The sequence below is a fragment of the Trichophyton benhamiae genome, assembly GCF_000151125.1.
Source record: "Trichophyton benhamiae CBS 112371 chromosome Unknown contig01145.0, whole genome shotgun sequence".
NCBI lineage: Eukaryota > Fungi > Ascomycota > Eurotiomycetes > Onygenales > Arthrodermataceae > Trichophyton > Trichophyton benhamiae.
Genome location: NW_003315111.1, coordinates 220,873 through 238,568, shown reverse-complemented (window position 1 = coordinate 238,568; position 17,696 = coordinate 220,873). Strand labels below are relative to the sequence as shown.

The following is a 17,696-nucleotide window of genomic DNA, read 5'->3' as shown; positions in this document are numbered from 1 at the left end:
CCGCCGCTTGGCACAAGTAACAAGCTCGTGCCGCATCGTCATGGCGCAGGATACTGGGCTTTTCAGTGTCCGAAGGCCGCGAGAGGTATTACTCCCCCACCCCCTTTCAATGGACCTTCGCAGGATGGCTCTTTAACTAATCTGGATATTATAGACACTGGGGAATGTCCAGAACTATACTTCAATTCCTCAGCCATCCTCTGCGCTCAAGCGAACTAGCACTGCCGCAAATCTACAGAATCCGCCGTTTACGTCTCAACATGCCAGATCCTCCTCTCTCGTCTCATCGCTGAGCCGGCCGCAGCAGCCTGTTTTCCATCGCCAGTCCACGAGCAGTAATAACTATGGTATAGACGGCGGCCTATCGAGCGTTCGACGTTCCATGTCCCATAATGTCCTCCACAGCGCAAATGCTGGTCGTCAAAGCTATGCGCCAATGTCCATGGCGCCTCCCCCGCCGCCTCAACTACAACGACGAAGCAGCGTCTTATCGCGTCCATCAATGGGCCCTTCTGCTGCTTATCAATCATTCTTTGTTCAGGGGTCTATCCCAGCGGGTGTGCCTCGAGATCCTCGACCCCTGAGGGACAGGAGTTTTCAGGCGCGCATTAGCCAGGAGATATTGGAATATCTAACGCGCAACAACTTTGAGCTGGAAATGAAACATTCTTTAACGCAGAATACGTTGAAGTCGCCGACCCAGAAGGACTTTAACTACATATTCCAATGGCTGTATAAGAGGATCGACCCAAGCTATCGCTTCCAAAAGAACATCGACACCGAGGTTCCGCCTATTTTAAAGCAGCTGCGCTACCCCTATGAAAAGAATATTACAAAATCTCAAATTGCAGCAGTTGGAGGCACCAACTGGTATACATTCCTGGGTGTGTTGCACTGGATGATGCAATTGGCCCAAATGCTAGACCGATATTACCAGGATCAGTATGACTATGCCTGCGCAGAAGCAGGCGTTGACGTGACTGGCGATCGTATAATTTTCCGCTTTCTATCCGGTGCATATCATGACTGGTTGCAAGGTGGTGAGGATGAGGATGACGAGGTAGCAGAACAGCGGCTAGTCCCTCACGTTGAAACTATGGCAGCAGAATTCGAGAAGGCCAATGAGAAGTATGTGCAAGAACTCCAGGCACTAGAAGAGGAAAATCGTTTACTCCGAGATCAACTCGAAGAACTTGAAAAGAATGCCCCTGATATTGCCAAGTTGGATAAACACTTCAAAATTTTGGAAGATGACAAGAAGAAGTTCGAAGACTACAACGAGAATGTTCAAGGGAAAATTGATAAATATGAAAACCGCATCAAATTTTTGGAGGAGGAGCTGGAGAAAATAGATCTGGAGCTCCAAACCACTGAGGATGACCGAATCAATCTGCAGTCAAGTGTCGATAAGCGAGGAATTACAATCCAGGATATTGATCGCATGAGTACAGAGCGAGATAGGCTCCAGAGAAGTGTGGAGGATACCTTGATGAGGCTCGATGAGACTCATGCAAAAGTTATGGAGAAGGAATCAGAAGCCAACATGAAGCTTGAAGAATTGGAGCAGGTTACTAAATCATACAACTCTCTCGCCTACCAAGCGGGCCTTATTCCTTCTACCACTGCTAACGCCAAGGGGGTCGAGTTTGAACTTTTCCTTAATATCAATGATCAACTTGCGATGTCTCAAAGCCACGCTGTCTCCGAAGGTGACCGATTACTTGCTGATGCGAATACGGGATATCACCCAACAAATCTTATCAACCTCGACCTTCGTGGTGTGATTCGAAATCATCTTATTTCCCTTCGCAAAGAAATCAATGAGAGAAGAAAGATTGCACTAGACGAAGATATGAACAGGAGAGACCTCCTTGAAAATATTAAAGAGGCCATGGACGAGAAAAAGAGCGAAGTGGAGGCCCTAGAACATCGACGTCGTGCTGCAGAAGAGGAGTTTGAGAGGACAAAGGAAATAACATCAACCCAGAAGTTAGCATCTGACGCTCAAATTGAAAAGATGGAAAAGGAGCTGGCTAAGATGCGTGCAAGTCTGAGCGAAAGTGTTCAGCTGATGGAACAGAGGGAAATGAATACCAACATTGAGCATGAACAGCTTGTTTTGCGCGCAAATGCACTTCGTGAGGAGCTTCATACTGGAATTGAAAGCATGTTGAACGATGTTATCAAGTTTAAAGTCCATGTGCAGAAGGGGCTGGAAGATTATGAAAGCTTCGTTGCAGATGAGGTTGAACAAGAACTGGGTGCGGAAGACCTCGGCGAGGAAGGCCAGGAAGATGCCCCCCAAGATGAATGATTTTAGCTGGATTAGCTGGATTTCTGTTTCATGATTGATGTCGGCTTGGAGCATTCTATTGGCGCCGGGTACCTTTTTTCAGGGCATCTTTGGAATTAAGTCTATTGTCTATAGTTAGGACTTACCGATGGAGTTCTGCCCAGTGTTTATTTTCTGTATATACTTTAGGAGCATCGTCCTGCATTTGAAGAATTTAACCTATATATTAATAGCACATTGATTGCCTGTGTCCCCTTTGCAGACTGGATACCTTGTAAGTGATGACTAAGCGATGTTTTTCTACCAACTTTTTCCTCCAAGAATTTTGAAGCAGCTCAAGCTACGGAATACATTAACTACAACTCCGCCCAGTGCCGCAAGAGAATTGGTCAACCTATTTTTCAGTATGCTTGCAGGGCATCAAATCTGTGGGCATTGAGCTAGTATATCCCAGACCAGACATGCGACCGCCACGCAACCTCGAACTCGCTATTTTATCAGTACCTCAAGGTCCTCCATGATCGATCCCCGGCCGTGTCATGAGCATTTGCCTGCCTCGAAGGATACTCCTGGGCCACAGCCGTTTCCAAGCCCGGGGACATGTGTTCTATCCGCTGTTGACGCCGTACCGACTCTCATTGGGAATAATTCAGTCTCCATCTCTCAGCACCTGGCGCAGCTATGTCCATCGATCGAAAGACTCTTTCAAGCGCAAACCATACCCTATCCCTCCAGCAGGGCTGCGAAAAGATCCATCCGAATGGATAAAAAGTTTAGAAATATACATCCCCCCGCGGAATGTGGATAATGGCCTTGCTGCAGCGGGACCGATTGGCCGGAAGAGCTGGCAGGAAGATTGTAAAGCGATTTTGGAGCTTTTATATCAAGCCCGAGAACAGCTAGGGTTTGACCTCCTTACAATACTTGGGCTCAAACTGGGAAGATGGCGGGATTTTTATGTCATAGTCAATAAACTCCTGGATTTCGCAAGCGAGAGTCGGGCCTTGGCCCGGCCAGGAGAATTACCTTCAAATATCGACTGGGCCAGTTTGGGCTCATTTGATAGATTATCTGGTGATCTGCTGAAATCCACTTCACTTAGTGGATTGCGGGTTGATACCGATGGCAGGGACGCTTTATCAGTCAAAGACTACCTTGAAGGGGTAATGCTTCAGCGTCAGACGGGAAAGGCAGACAGAAGAGCCGAAGCAATGAGTGAAATTTGGCAGAGCCTGGGTTCCTTCATTCTTGAGGCATCAGATTTACCCGAGGCGGAGAGCGCTTCAGTTATGTCACATTTCCACCTTGTTGTTGCCCAGCTGCATCATCTTGACATGATACCTTCTGGAGTATACAAATATGACTCAAACTACGATCCCACTCTACCAAACCGGCCTCCAGAGATGCAGCTACTATCCTATCCTATAATGAGTGTAGTGTCTGGTGTAGCGTTGGAGGCTGCGGCAACAGATAATGCCGTCGACGAGTCAGATTCTACACCCCATGCACCGTGGTCAAGATTCAAATCAAGACCGCTTGGTTTTGGTATATGGCTTGAATTTATCCTTTGGTGCTGTGTTGAAGGAGGCTATGCAGCAGAGGCCAGTTGGATACTACAAATGTCTCGTGGTCGTTCAAAAGCGTGGAATATACAGAGTTGGGCTGCGCTGCATCGATCTAAAGGACCAATCGATCCATTGAAAATGGACCGGTATGACACTTGGGAAGAGTGCGGAGTATTATCAGACGAACCCTTTTCTTATCGTTCAGATCGTCCTTTCCTAGGAATGGGGGAACGGACAATCACCAAAGAAGTGGTTTATTCCGTCATGGAAGGACTCATAAATTCTCTCAAAGCCGATGCTGGCACGGTCAGCGGTCCCGGAGATCCACTCAAATTTGTTTTGACCCGGTTGGGCCTTTTACGTGCACTTCTGGGTAGGAACAAATTATCTCTTTCCCAGGAAGAACTCACCTATTTGATTGTCCGAATCCTCGAAACCGGAGCAGCTGTGCCAGAAACAGACCCTCAGTCCCTTGAGCATCTACTTAATCATGCCTCGTACATCCTCCCGGCAGAACATTCGATAAACCCCCCTGAGGCTGGTTATGAAAATGTTGGCCTCCAGGAGTACAAGCCCGCTGAGTCTCTGGTAGTATTAGGTTTGTACCAATATGTGTTGAACATATATGCATCCAGTGGTCGCGCCTCAGGCACAGTCGATATCTTTGGACGGTTATTGGGAGAAGTTGATCCTGCTAAGGTTTTCGAGATGCGTGAATCTGTTCTAGATCCAAAGTACCTGGTCATGGCACACAGGGTTCATCAAACGGCTTCTAGCCGGTCTCGAATTGCCCGGTCCCCAGCTCAATCCGAGCACCTTGAACTTCCGCCAGTTTCCTGGGCCTTGCTTCTTGATACTCTAGCCTCCTCTCGGTTGTATCGACTTGCAGATTGGGTAACGCATACCTGTGCAAAAGCTTTGGAAGTTTCAACATCCCGTACCCGTGAAGGATTTCTTATTACTGACTCTCTGATCCGGCTTGCAACTGCAACGAAAAACCGCGAACTCTATTCCAATACCATTAAGAGACTTGAGCGCCCGCTTCGCCGCCAGACGTTGATTGCCTTGTTGAATTGGAGAATTGGGGAATGTGACTCCAAAGGTGCTATAGAGCTTCTCCATTATCTCCGAGATATTAGGCTGTCACAGTGGGATATTGAAAACATAACGTCTCTTGCAGCAGTGATCATACGGTTAGAGTGTCGGCCGTCTAGCACGGATATATCAAGCTCTGACTCCATACCTGCCGAAAACCAAGATGAAGCTCTGGAACTAGCATGTAGCCTTCTAGTTGACCTCTTGAATGGGAAATTCAACCAGCACTACAGCTATTCCAAGGACCCGAACATTTCTAAAGCTATATTGAATCGATTACATCATGTCTTCCGTTCTATTCCTGGCAGGCTGTCTAATGCCTGCCGCAAGGTACAGCTGCAGTGGGATCGTCGTTATGATCCTGAGTACCGCATTCCTGCTAGCGCCTTCAACCAGCTCCTAGCTGCTATTGTCGACACACAAGGCTGTTTACCTGGTAAACGACTATGGGATCAGTTTTGTATTGACCCGTTGCTGAGTTTTGATGCATCTCGCGACCGCAAGCAACAAAGGATACGAACCGACCTCCCTTTCAACGCAAGGTCCATCTATCCTAAAAGGACTCCCTTGGTCGTACCAGATCTTACAACGGTCCGAATTATCGCTAACGCAGCACTCGATGAGCAAAATTCCCCCCGTCAGCCTAGACACAATCCTGCCTATCTTGTTGCTCAACCATTGACCTCGCAAAAGCACCCTGCGGACAGTGTCAACAGTGTCTTGGATTGGTGTGTTAGGGTATATGAGCGTCTTGGCCTTGATTTTCGAGAGATTAATAGGGAACTTGACGGACATCCAGCACGAAAATTAGGCCATTTGACGGAAACGCCATTATCGACAGCGAAGAGGTCGCCTGAATAGACTCTAGCCTCTTGAAATCTGTACCATCCAGCAAAAATATATTCCTCATGACATAATTGAATTCGGCGCATCGGCATTTGTATATTAAGCGGATACCCCTTGTATCAATAGATAGAGATAAATATTCAACCAATTACATTCAACAGGCAAACTCTTGGTCTTTTTCTCGCCCTAGTCTCGCTATCGTTTCCCGCTTGCGGTGTGTAGCCTAGTAACGTTGCTAGAAGGTTCCATTGGACGGTTTTGATAGCAAGAACTCCATACGTAATATAAGAAGCTCATATAAAGGGGCTTACTCCCGGTTCGAAAACATCAATTTCTTGGTAACAATAGTTGGCTATATCAATCAAAACAAAACGAGAACAATACAAAACAATCCCCAAATAGGGGTACAACAAATAACACTTCGAACTAACAAAAATCTATCAAAAGGGGAAAATATGCCTGGACCGCAGACACATCAGTCTTTGCGACTCTATCTCACGTCGCCTGATTCGGACAATCTACCACTTCATGTTTCCAATGGCAAGACCACTCTCAAGGAGACTACTCGGTGCTACGAAGCTGAACCCACCAAAAGGGTCCTCAGAAGGCTGGATACCTCCCATTTCGCTATCAGTGGCACCCTCGCCGTCAACATCCATTGCGTCCTCGGCATTTGAAAATGGCCCAGACTTAGTCGTTAGGACAGGACTAAGAGGTAGCGAAGTGAAATCGTGGGAAAAGTTCTCGGCCAGAGCTGGATCCGTCACCACAGGTTTGATTGGAGGCTCCAACTCACGCTTTTCCAAGGCCTTCCAGTCGATTTTTCTAAAGAATCGATGCGATTTAATAGTGCGGATGTCCTTAGATGTATGATACCCCAGGCGTTTCTGTGGCTCCTTGCGAAGAAGACGCGTGAGAAGGTCCTTTGCATCAGGGCCAAGGAAGTATGGAAGTGCCAATTTCTGCTTCAAGATCTTTTCTGTGATTTTGGCATGATTGTTACCCTTGAAAGGTGGCGAGCCGGTGAGGAGGTCAAAGCCCAAGGCTCCCAAAGACCACCAGTCACAGGCTTTGCCATAAGGCTTACCCATGATGACTTCTGGTGCCATGTACTCTATGGTTCCGAGGGAAGAGTTGCACCGGTCATCATCGTCAACGGCGACTTTGCTTAGGCCGAAATCCGTGAGAAGAAGATGGCCATCCGCGTCCAACAGGCAATTCTCGGGCTTCAAGTCGCGATAGATAACGCCAACGTTGCAATGCAAATGTTCAAGAGCAAGCACCATTTCCGCCATATAGAAAGAAGCCGTTTCCTCGGAAAACATACGCTCCATTGCGAGATGGGTGAATAATTCTCCTCCCTGTGCGTATTCCAGGATTAAATATAGCTTCTCATGGTCTTGAAATGCATAGTATAACTTAACGACGAATGGGTGTCGGTTGACGCTCTCTAGAATAGCCCTTTCCGTCTTGGTCTGTTCCACCAGCCTCTTATGCACGGTAAGGGAAGCCTTACGAAACTGCTTTTGTGCATACAAGGCCCCGTTAGCCTTCTGCTTGACGAGAAGAACGGTTCCAAATGTCCCCTTTCCAAGGCAGGTCAGTGAGTCAAAGTCAGAAGCGGTCATCTTGCGGTTAAGGATGGCCTTCTTCTCGGAACCATCCGTTGCTTTGGGTCCTTCATTATTCAGGTCAAGGCTGACGAAGTCGTCTCCCAGTGGAACTTCATAGGTCGTCAGAATCTCAGTGTGGTCGCTTTCCGAGATAACACTGCCGCAACTTGATGTTTCTGATCCCTTCTTACTAGCTTCAGAACCCGAAGGCCGGGCAGATCCAACATTGAGTGCGTCTAGCTGAAGGCTAAGTGCACTAATACCATGTGCTGAAGGAGGCCTGGATTCAAAATTGTTTTTGAATGCACCCACTGGGCGAAGCCGTGGAGAGATGGAGGAACGACCGTCCTTGAAATAAGCCGGTGGCGTCTCAGAGCCGGGCTGAGGAGCCTCTACAACATGAGAGACAGCATTCGTCTCCTTTGGCAGCTTCTTCTTTTTATTCTTCTTTTTCTTCACGGGATTAAGGCCTCCACTTTTAGGGTTCGGTCTCATAGGGCTCACATCGCCTGGAACCATACGGAAGTTGCTCGTGGTACTCGGTTTCTCGCTAACGACAGTTGCCCAGGACTGGCCAAGGTCTGCTTCATCGGCCTGTTCAGGTTCAGGCGTCTGGGGCATAAAGACGTCAGAGACGACAAATTCCTCCTGAGGTTGCCATCGTGGTGAAGAATTATTACTCTCCGCACGATGCAGAGATAGCAAATCACTCTCCAGAACCTGTCTCGCCATGTAGCCCGAAAGACAGTGGGCTCTTTGTTTTTTAGGAACGGCTCCTAACTTGACACGGCGATAAGGAGATATATATACCTCCCACAGCAGCAGTGACCTGCTGAGGGTGGATGGTGGCTAACGGTGATTGGAGTCACTGCACAGCAAACAATTAGCATCTACTTTTTGACCACGGGGTATGTTGAAGGGCAATCTTCACCTTTTGGCTCCGGGCCGTGTGAATGGCCCTTTCACACTCTTGAGTATCTTCACAGTATTCGCAAATGTCCTTGACTGTTCCGCTTGCTAATCCTCAAGTTTACCGTCCGCCCTTTTTCAGGACGGACCATTCACCGGTAGCCAAACCACCTTATCCACCTCTGTTCCGAGAATGCTGAGCTGTCGAGGGGCCACTGGAACTGCGCACAAGTTATCACCCAAGGCTGAGATAGTGGAAGCGGCAACAGATACTAGGCCGGAGCCAAGTACAACAGGATCGATATGTAGCGAGTTTCTTGACAGGCCCATAGATGTAGCAGTCGTGGTCAATAAAGTGCAGTATATGTATAAATATCCAATTAGTCGTTTGTTTGTCTCTCCTTTCTGTGAATCTCTTTCTTTCTCGCCTTTTGAGGTTGAAAAAAGATCGAAGCATCAACAAAAAATCAGATTAGATAATCACCCACATGCAGCAAATCGTCACGCGCTGATTGGTTAGTTTGAGGACAAAGTTCGGCTAATGTTTAATCCGTTAAATGTCACATGACATTGATATAAAAATGGCCAAAAGTAGAAAGAGACCAGGCTAAAGGCACTGTACTTATTATTATGCAGGCCGACGAGAGACGCCAAAGAAGCTGGCAGCGCGCGTTATCTCGAGGCCAGAAAACGCTACAAAGGCCAGGGCGCTGGGCTTCTCGACTCTAACCGTCACCTCGTCGAGCGGGAACTCCACCAGCACAATCTTCGCCGCATGCGTAGCAAGTGCTTCAACCGTTTCATACGAGGTTTTATCGACACTCTTAAGTAGCAGCACCCATATCAGTATCATCATATACATGTACAAGAGTCAACTTCAAATGAGAGCAAACTCACCTCAGCTACCTTGGAGACCATAGTCTGATACTCTTTCGGTATCATATGTGTCTTACCCTTAACCCGTCGGAAAGTCAATGCAAGTTCCACGATCTGCTTATCCTCTCTCTCGTGAGGGTTCACCCCAATGATACAAGCACATCGTATCCCCTCGATTCTCACGGTCAAGTCAAAATCCATAAAATTATCCTCTTCCTTGACAGGCCTCCTGCGCGTAACAAGCGTACAAAACAACCCCCGTTCAGCACGTAGTATGGCTTTGGGAAGGTGCAGGTCCACTGTTATCTCCTCTTTCTTCTCTGTAAACCAGCGGTCCTGAAATATAGCGTCGTCTTGATCACGTTCCGTAGCGCCTATTTCTGACCAGAGGACTTTATGCGCAGCGTCGCTTATTGTTAGGGCAACGTCCACTATGTCCTTGCTGTAGGAGGACCGGGTAGATGGATCGCCTGCATTCTCATCGGGAATGGTATCTTTGTTACTGGATATTATTGCGGACTCGATTGACCTGTATAGAGTCCCATAGTTGAGGGTGTGGCCGACTGTGTCATTTTCTGCAGCGAGAGATATCAGAGCAGCGGGGTAGGAGATTCGGACAGAGAAAGTCGCTGGTTGCGGCTTGTTAGTCCGTCTCCAGGCGTCTGTTTGAAAGTATACCGGGACTGGAAGCTGGACATCGCGCAGTTGTATGTAGTCACACCTTGATTCGGCCATGGTTCTTGATATGTTGCTGCTGTATGGCATGTTTGTAGGTTGATAAACTTTGGATAGTATAACAAAGATTTATATCGATGCTAGTGTTTTCTCAAGGACTAAAAAAGATCTATGCGTATATTTACCAAATATGAAAATGGAGGATTCAACATAGTACAATTCCTGGTGGGCGCGTTCAAGTAACTATCAAAGCACTTTAAATACATAAAAATAACTGTCATGAAGACCTCCGAATTTCAGTTAAAACATTCTCAGAAACTAAAAAAAAAAGCTCATCGGAAAACTCGTTTCATGGCAAGTTCGGAAAGACAATACATCCATCATATTATTCTCCCCCCCCCCCCCCCCCCCGCCCAAAATGACCACCTTGAACACTCAGAAACGTCATTGACATAGGCAGATTGTAAAGGATAAGAGCACGAAATCAGAAAAATATATGGCCGTCAGCTTAGAGGAGGTAGAGGGCTGAGAAATTCGAGTTAAGGGTTGATCATCATCATCATGGTGACAGAGATTTAGGCAGACCGATGGCCAATGAGACGGGAAAAGAGAAGAAGGCTGAGCTCATTCCATACAGCAGATATCCTCCAAACGCTACGAGATCGAGATAACCACTCACGCTGTGAAAGTCATACTGGAAGTGAAATCAAGGAGAAAAGAATAGTAAAGGGAAAATAAATGGGGGAGAAAACGGTTACCGAGGAGATGGATCCGAAAAGCTGCTGAATTTGCTTGCATGGCACGATCTGGAAGGGGGTATCCGTCTAGCTAACAGGTGAGAATTTTGTCGCAATTTCTTGAAAGTTAAAAATATGGTATTTTTTTCGTCAAAGTCAATAGAAATATGACCGGCTCTGGTTTGGTTGGTGGTCTGACTGGCTCGCTGGCTGGCGGGATGGCTGAAGCTGGTATTTTTGGTTGCAAAGGAAAGCTCGTTTTTGTCATCGGGTATTGGTGGTAAACGTTATTGTCGGTGGTAGATTCTTACCCTTTTCTCTCTTGTTGTTTCTCTTTGAAAAAAAGGAGTAATAAGCATCAGGATAAGACGGAGGACGGGGTAAAACAGCCTCTCTCTTCTTCTCTCCCTTTTTCCGATGCAAAAAAAAAACAAGGAGCCTCTTCTGGAAGGGTCATGCAAAAATGATAGGGAAGTACGAAATAAAAAGCTGAAACTGGAAGGAAAGGAAGAGAGTAGTCTACCAGTATCCGCCCCGGCGGTCATAGCCTCCATAATCCCCACGAGGTGGGCTGCGTGGCCGACCTCCAAATGGAGCCCCACGAGCCATGTACGGGTCGTCATAGTGACGGGGAGGACCACCACCGCGCATGTCATACGGGTCATCGTATGGGCGGCGTGGTGGTGGGTAGTCATCTACACGCGCGCGAGGAGGCGAGCGGCGCCCGTATCCGTCACGGTCATAGTAGTCACGGCGTCCGTGAGGAGAGCGCTCACGGTAATGGCCACGAGGGCTATAACCCCTGGGTGGGCCTCGTCTGTCATAGTCATCAACTGGCGGATATGGGGGGCCACGGCGAGGAGAGCGGGAACGGTATGGATCCCTGGGCACACGGTCCTCCATGGGGGGTTGAATCTATATAAGAGAGAAAAAATGTAAAGTTGAGCTGCGAAATCCATGTCATCAAATCCGGGAAGAAGGGTGGTGAATTCCTACGTCCGCAGTGCAGGTCACTCGGGAGCCTTTGAAGTCGGTGCCATCCAATTTCTCGACGGCAGTCCGGAGGTCGTTGCCATTTTCGAATTCAACAAATCTTTGAAACATAGGTCATGCCTGGTCAGTTCTCCATGAGGCAAGAAGGAAGGTTGTTGGTTCGGGAAGAAGAGTAGAGGTTATGAGGGGAATATGCGAACCCTTTCCCGTCACGGTCACGGGTTTCAGAGTAGACGACGTCGAGTCCTGACTGGCGGGCGAAATCCTTGAGATCCTAAAAAGAGTATGATGCGTGAGTCCTAGTGTCCTGGAAACGAGGGTGTTTGTATAAGCCTCCCACGTCCCGTTTTTTATCCAATTTGAGATTGTAGGTTGAAGCCAGACCTGGCCATCTCTCCAGATTGGAAGTGTGATGAATCAACCAAGAGGGAAGGAGACGAATCCAGCACAAGCTCGACAAAGAACACGGGTGAAAGCTGATACATGGGGATGAAGGGAACTTAAATGGCAAATTTCGAATTTTCCACTAGGTCCATGGAGGGGAGAAGCGGGATCGGGCATTAGCTAACCTGCCAACTGGTTTCAGGCAATCCAGTTATCTGCATACGGTATATTGTTCGTCGTGGACGAGGAGCAGCAGACCGTTCGGGAGGCCCAGGGAATGGCTCTCTACGCCGTGGCCCACGCGCAAATTGCACCGTGAGCCGTTCACCTTTGAAGTCGGTACCATCTAAAATGCATTAGATGGGATTCGACTCTTGGTCATAGTATTAAGTCATGGCATGGAACCAATGAACTTATGTCTCAATTTTCTTCACACGGGAGTGGAAGCAGGAGTGTATCACGTACGGAAAGCTGGAGAGCAAGAAACGAGCACAAAGACGGATTCCAGTATTAGCACGGCATCGTTCCACGGATTGAAGGTGAAACAAGAGTAGTGAAAAAAAAAAAGTAGACAAAGACAAAGGGGAAAAAAAAGAAAACGAAAGGATCCAGGAAAAGTAAACGCGACCATGGAGGTGTCCTCACCAGGAACGACATCTTTTGCGTCCATAGCATCCTCGTATTCGATAAAGCCAAAGCCTTGCATCAGCTTGATCTCAGTTATCTTTCCGGTGCCGTGGGAGCCGAAATGCTCTTCGATGTCCTGTTTATTGACTGGAGGGAGAATATCCAGGCAGAAAAGATGCCCCTTTGAGTCAGCTGTATAGGCCACCAAGATCCGGAGTAGATTAATGATTATCTCAGATGTTGTGAACCAGGATAGGGCATAGAGGGGAGAAACAGCAGTATCATTCAACAGTATGGATGGTATATGGCATGGCCCTTTTTCTCTCTGGATGTTGTTTCCTCCATTCCATGTAGGCGTGACTTTGTTTATATACTGGTATTCCCCATGTTCCCCCTCTTCCTCCGAGTCCTGGAGGCGGACGCAACAAGACTCATCGAGTCTGCATGGAATAGAGAACAGTCTGCCAATACCAATACCATTTTATCCAGTACAAGAGGGGTAGACGGTGACGGAGATGGGATGGAGTAAGACCAGCAGCGTACCATTACGGGGCAGATTGCCGAGATAGAGACGGGTGGAGGAAACTTCGCTCATGGTGAAGGTCCTGAGGAGCAAGCGGGTTAGGAGAACGGCCTTGCTTATTGAACGACAACGTCTCCTGTGAGAGCAGAGAGAGAGAGGGAGGCTTGGTGGTGGTGGTGGAGGAAGAGGAGGCGGTGGTGTTGTTGTTGTTTGGAGGAAGAAAGGAAGACGGCGAAGCGAGAGGGGAGGAAAAGAAGGCCAGAAGTTAAAAAGCTGACTGAGCGCCTTCAAGCCATTCACGTGGTCTGGCTTCCGCTCCACCGACTATTAAGAAACACAGGCACAGACGGCGAGAACATGCACACAGCAGCAGTTGGGGAGCAGTTAGCGAGAGTCGTGATACCCGACGCTTGCTTCGTTGTTCCGGTTTAGATAGCTAGGAGAGAAGGGCAAGGAGGGCGACGAAAGAGGGCTTTTGCTTTTTTTCCCTATTCATTCATTCTGCTGTTTATATTTATGATAGCTCTATTCTGTACATGGCTGGTATATACGATAATTGAATGCGTGGTATCCTATTTCTTTTCAGGTATAATAAAAAAAAGGACGAAAGGATGCAACCTAGCCTAGGTTAGCCTAGGTGATGGAGTACTTGGGACCCTCGCCGCCCTGGGGGGTCTGCCAGTTGATGTCCTGGGTAGGCACCTTGATATCACACGTCTTGCAGTGGATACAGCTAGAATAGGAAGACGACGAGTTAGCAGACCGGTAAAACGCCAACCGCCTCACGCCAGCCTCACTAGGAGGGAAAAGAAAAGGGGATTGGGAAGAAGGAAAAGAGGTACGGGGGATGGGCAGTGTGTGCAACTTACTTCTGGGCGTTGATCTGGAACCGCACACCATGTGGCTTGTCCTTGTCCTCGATATACTCGTACACGCCAGCAGGGCAGAAGCGGTTCTCAACACCCTGCCACTTCGGCCAAGCGTCGGCCGTGTGCTTCTCCCAGTCAGCGACCTGGAGGTGGACGGGCTGGTCTTCCTCGTGATTGGTGCCTGTCCGGCTCACGCTGGTGAGGATGTCGAAGGTGACTTCGCCGTCTGGCTTTGGATACTCGATCTTCTTGCACTCGCTCGCCGGTTTGGTGGCAGCGGAATCTGTGCTGTGGTGTTTGAGTGTCCAGGGAACGCGGCCGCGGAGGATGTAGGCTTCTAGACCACTGTACATGATTCCGCCGTAGACACCTAGTGGAGTACTGAAGGATGGACGCATGTTGCGTACCTCCTTGAGTTCGGACCAGATGGTCGAGGAGCGCAATGCATCTTCGTACTCGTATAGGAAGATGGTGCCATCTGACGAATTGCCAGATAGGGCAGAGTATGTGGCCTTTGCGGCGAGCATGCCCGAAAGCATCGAGGTATGCGTTCCCTTGACCTTGGGCACGTTCATGAATCCTGCGCTATCTCCGATAAGGGCGCCGCCGGGAAAGGCACATTTGGGGATTGATTGGAAGCCGCCTTCGATGAGCGCTCGGCCAGCATAGGCGATGCACTGGCCGCCTTCTAGCACGCTGCGGAATAGAGGGTGCTGCTTTAGTTTCTGGAACTCGTTATAGGGCGATAGCCAGGGGTTAGGGTAGTCCAACCCGACGGTTAGACCCACAGAGACCATGTTGTCACCGAAATGGTACATGAACGAGCCGCCGTAGGTGTCTCTGGGGAGCGGGTAGCCCATTGTGTGCGTAACCTCACCCTTGCGGAACTTCTCTGGCTGGACCTCCCATACCTCTTTGATACCAATGCCGTAGGTCTGTGGCTGACAGTCCCGTCGCAGGTCGAATTTCTTCATCACTTTCTTCGTCAGGGAGCCGTGGCAGCCCTCGCCGAGCAGAGTCACGCGAGCATGGAACTCCATCCCTCTCTCAAACGACTCCTTCGGTTTACCGTTTCGACCGATGCCTACGTCGTTTGTGGCGACTCCCTTGACGGATCCGTCGGCATTGTAGAGAACCTCGCTAGCGGCGAATCCGGGGTATACCTCCACGCCCAGCTCCTCTGCGCGTTCTCCAAGCCACTTGCACAACTGGCTGAGGGAGAGGATGTAGTTGCCATGGTTGTTCATCTGCGGAGGTGCCGGGATGGGGATGGCGTATTTTTCGGTCAGGAACCGCATCTTGTCTGTCGTCACTGGGGTGGTGTGCTCGAAGCGGTTTGGGTTGTCTTCGGCCAGCCAGTCCGGTAGCAACTCGTTGATGGCCGTGGGCTGTAGGACGTTTCCAGACACAATGTGATCTCCGATCTCACCGGCCTTCTCCAGCAGCAGAACACGGAAGTCTTCATTTCCAGCTTCGTTGGCTAGCTTTTTTAGCTGGATGGCAGCACATAGACCGGCGGGACCTACGTTTTCACTTGTTAGAAATTTCCCGCTCAAACATTTATATATATATATATATATATATCCATCGTCTCAGTCCATTGACTCACCTCCACCGACGATGCAGACGTCTACCTCATCCGACTCTCTCTGGATGTCCTCAGGCCGGAACCGGGACTCCTGCTCCTCGTCTCTTCTGACTGGAGCATGCGAGAAGGATCTCTGCTGCTGACCTGAGAACCTCGCCAACCCTGTCTTCTGTCCCGCAATGCATCTCTGCACCGCCCTCCTCCTCACCGGCGCACTCGTCGAGTATTGTGAGAGCCCACCAACAGCAGCAGCAGCTCTGCTCGGGGTAGCCCTCCTCCATGCGGGGGCGGCGCAGCAAGCTTCCCTGCGCGCAAAGGCAAACGGCAGCACCGCAGACCTGGAGGCCATTGCTGTGCTCGCTCGTCAGAGAGTCTCCTTTGTCCTGATCCTGTATCTATCCAGTACCAAAAAAAAAGAAGAAGAAGCTATCCCAGACCGGCGTTGTTTCGTCAAACTGCGTGGCCCCAAAACAGCGGTCGTCGGCACGATGCTCCGTCTTCGAAGGCGTAGGAGGTAATCTTCCGAAAAGAGAAGAAAAGAAGCTGCTGGGCGGAACCTTCGGCAGGGAAGTTAAGCCGAGGCAAGCCGACGCAGCCAGCCAGTCAGCGGTCAGGTGATGGTCATCGCTTAACTTGCCTTGTCTGGAAGAGGCGATCCCGTGACCAGCGCTTCATCCTCGGCCCAAGTTTCACTTTTCCCTTACATAAGCAGCCCCCCTTCCCCGTCGAAACATCCTTTTTCCCTTTTTTTTTTCTTTGCTTCTAACTTCCACGTAATAATAATATTTGGCTTTGGCGAAAAGAAAGCAAAGTCAACCACAGGTACGTATACAGCAGAGTTGTAGCTGGAGTAAGAAGTACCTGCTTGGCCCCGTCACAGTCACAGCGCAGCGCGTCCTCCGTTCGCTTTACGCGTCCACGGTCTCACAAAGCGAGTCTGTCCTCGGGCAACCACATCGCCTGGTTCTGAACCTGGCTAGCCTCTTTCACTCTGCTGCCTGCTGGGGGATATACAGACACTCATCACTGGCCAGTCACTCACTCACTCACTCTGCTGCGCGCTTTCACTGCGATCGGCTGCTGCCTATCACTCAGCAACTGCCACTGCCGGCGCGCCCACTACGACAACGCGAGGACTCCGCCAGGCACAGCAACCACTGGCTGTCACTGCTTCACTGCTTCACTGCTTCACTGCTTCTTCTTCTTCTTCTTGTCCAGCTGTCCTCTTCTTTGTCACTTTAGTCGTGGTAGTGAAGCAAAAGAAGCAACGAGCAACAGCGAAAAAAAGGGGTGGCAAGGCAGGCGAAGCAGCGCGCCAAGACGCAGGCTATCGGCAGTGATTGGCCAGACGCTAGTCCCTTTTAGGCAAGAGCCCCACCCATGACGCCTTCAAAAGCAATTTTTAAGGGGCGTGCGTGGCGCTAAGCGGGGGGAGTGCGTGGGCCGAGGCCCTGGCGGAGGGCGGCAGGCAAGAAGTATAAAAGGGACAGCCTCTTCCTCTTTTTCTGCCCGCTTTTTCGCTCTCCTGCTCGCGACACTTTCTTGCTCGAACCCCGAAACGGACTGAGAGACTCAGCGACGGAAGAAGAAGAAGAAAAGCCCCCCCAAGCCCACCAACCAGAAGCCTCATCTCCTTCTTGGCACTGCCTGCTTATCTCAGCGACTCGCGCGCGCGCTCTCTCTCTCTCTCCCGCCGCTACTCTCTTTTTCCGCGTCCTGCGCTGCGGCTCCGACCTGCCCACCGCTCCTTTACCACACACTCTCTTACTAATACACTAGATCTTCCCGTACTCTCTTGCGTATCCAAAAGGTAGCTAGTTTATTTGATGTTCATGTTGATGCTCCATGTTTGATGCTCCATCTTCGCCTCTGTTTATCTTGGCTTCGTCTTCTCTTCTCCATCATCTCACCATGGCATCGCTGACTTGCGCCAGTTCGGGTGGTAGTCTTCATATCATCATCTTCCGGGGGAGGCATTCATTTGTTCATCTCCCATAACCCCTCAAGTCTCTCATTTTACGGTAGGCCCACTTTTACCACTCGCAAGAGCCCTCTCATTCCTTCCTCGCTTCACCAGCAACAAAACACCTTGCTGTCCGCCTC

General features: G+C 49.5%; 6 protein-coding genes across 6 annotated transcripts; 2 read left to right on the top strand and 4 right to left on the bottom strand.

Moving 5' to 3' along the window:
• Nucleotides 1-40: 40 nt before the first annotated feature.
• Nucleotides 41-2,314, top strand: ARB_05458 (uncharacterized protein; the record flags this gene model as incomplete). Its single annotated transcript, XM_003016015.1, has 2 exons — nucleotides 41-85; nucleotides 155-2,314. 2 exons carry the CDS (start codon nucleotides 41-43, stop codon nucleotides 2,312-2,314), a joined length of 2,205 nt encoding a protein of 734 aa, XP_003016061.1.
• Nucleotides 2,315-2,832: 518 nt separating this feature from the next.
• ARB_05457 (uncharacterized protein) lies at nucleotides 2,833-5,870 on the top strand (the record flags this gene model as incomplete). Its single annotated transcript, XM_003016014.1, has 2 exons — nucleotides 2,833-5,681; nucleotides 5,822-5,870. The coding sequence occupies 2 exons, from the start codon at nucleotides 2,833-2,835 to the stop codon at nucleotides 5,868-5,870; spliced, it is 2,898 nt and encodes a 965-aa protein (XP_003016060.1).
• Nucleotides 5,871-6,317: 447 nt separating this feature from the next.
• ARB_05456 (uncharacterized protein) lies at nucleotides 6,318-8,144 on the bottom strand (the record flags this gene model as incomplete). Its single annotated transcript, XM_003016013.1, has 1 exon — nucleotides 6,318-8,144. The coding sequence occupies one exon, from the start codon at nucleotides 8,142-8,144 to the stop codon at nucleotides 6,318-6,320; it is 1,827 nt and encodes a 608-aa protein (XP_003016059.1).
• Nucleotides 8,145-8,949: 805 nt separating this feature from the next.
• Nucleotides 8,950-9,962, bottom strand: ARB_05455 (dihydroneopterin aldolase domain protein; the record flags this gene model as incomplete). Its single annotated transcript, XM_003016012.1, has 2 exons — nucleotides 8,950-9,144; nucleotides 9,219-9,962. 2 exons carry the CDS (start codon nucleotides 9,960-9,962, stop codon nucleotides 8,950-8,952), a joined length of 939 nt encoding a protein of 312 aa, XP_003016058.1.
• A 1,990-nt stretch (nucleotides 9,963-11,952) lies between these two features.
• Nucleotides 11,953-13,159, bottom strand: ARB_05454 (uncharacterized protein; the record flags this gene model as incomplete). Its single annotated transcript, XM_003016011.1, has 4 exons — nucleotides 11,953-12,078; nucleotides 12,172-12,332; nucleotides 12,452-13,022; nucleotides 13,157-13,159. The coding sequence occupies 4 exons, from the start codon at nucleotides 13,157-13,159 to the stop codon at nucleotides 11,953-11,955; spliced, it is 861 nt and encodes a 286-aa protein (XP_003016057.1).
• Nucleotides 13,160-13,769: 610 nt separating this feature from the next.
• On the bottom strand, nucleotides 13,770-15,942 carry ARB_05453 (uncharacterized protein; the record flags this gene model as incomplete). Its single annotated transcript, XM_003016010.1, has 3 exons — nucleotides 13,770-13,932; nucleotides 14,006-15,527; nucleotides 15,615-15,942. 3 exons carry the CDS (start codon nucleotides 15,940-15,942, stop codon nucleotides 13,770-13,772), a joined length of 2,013 nt encoding a protein of 670 aa, XP_003016056.1.
• Between the last annotated feature and the right edge of the window lie 1,754 nt (nucleotides 15,943-17,696).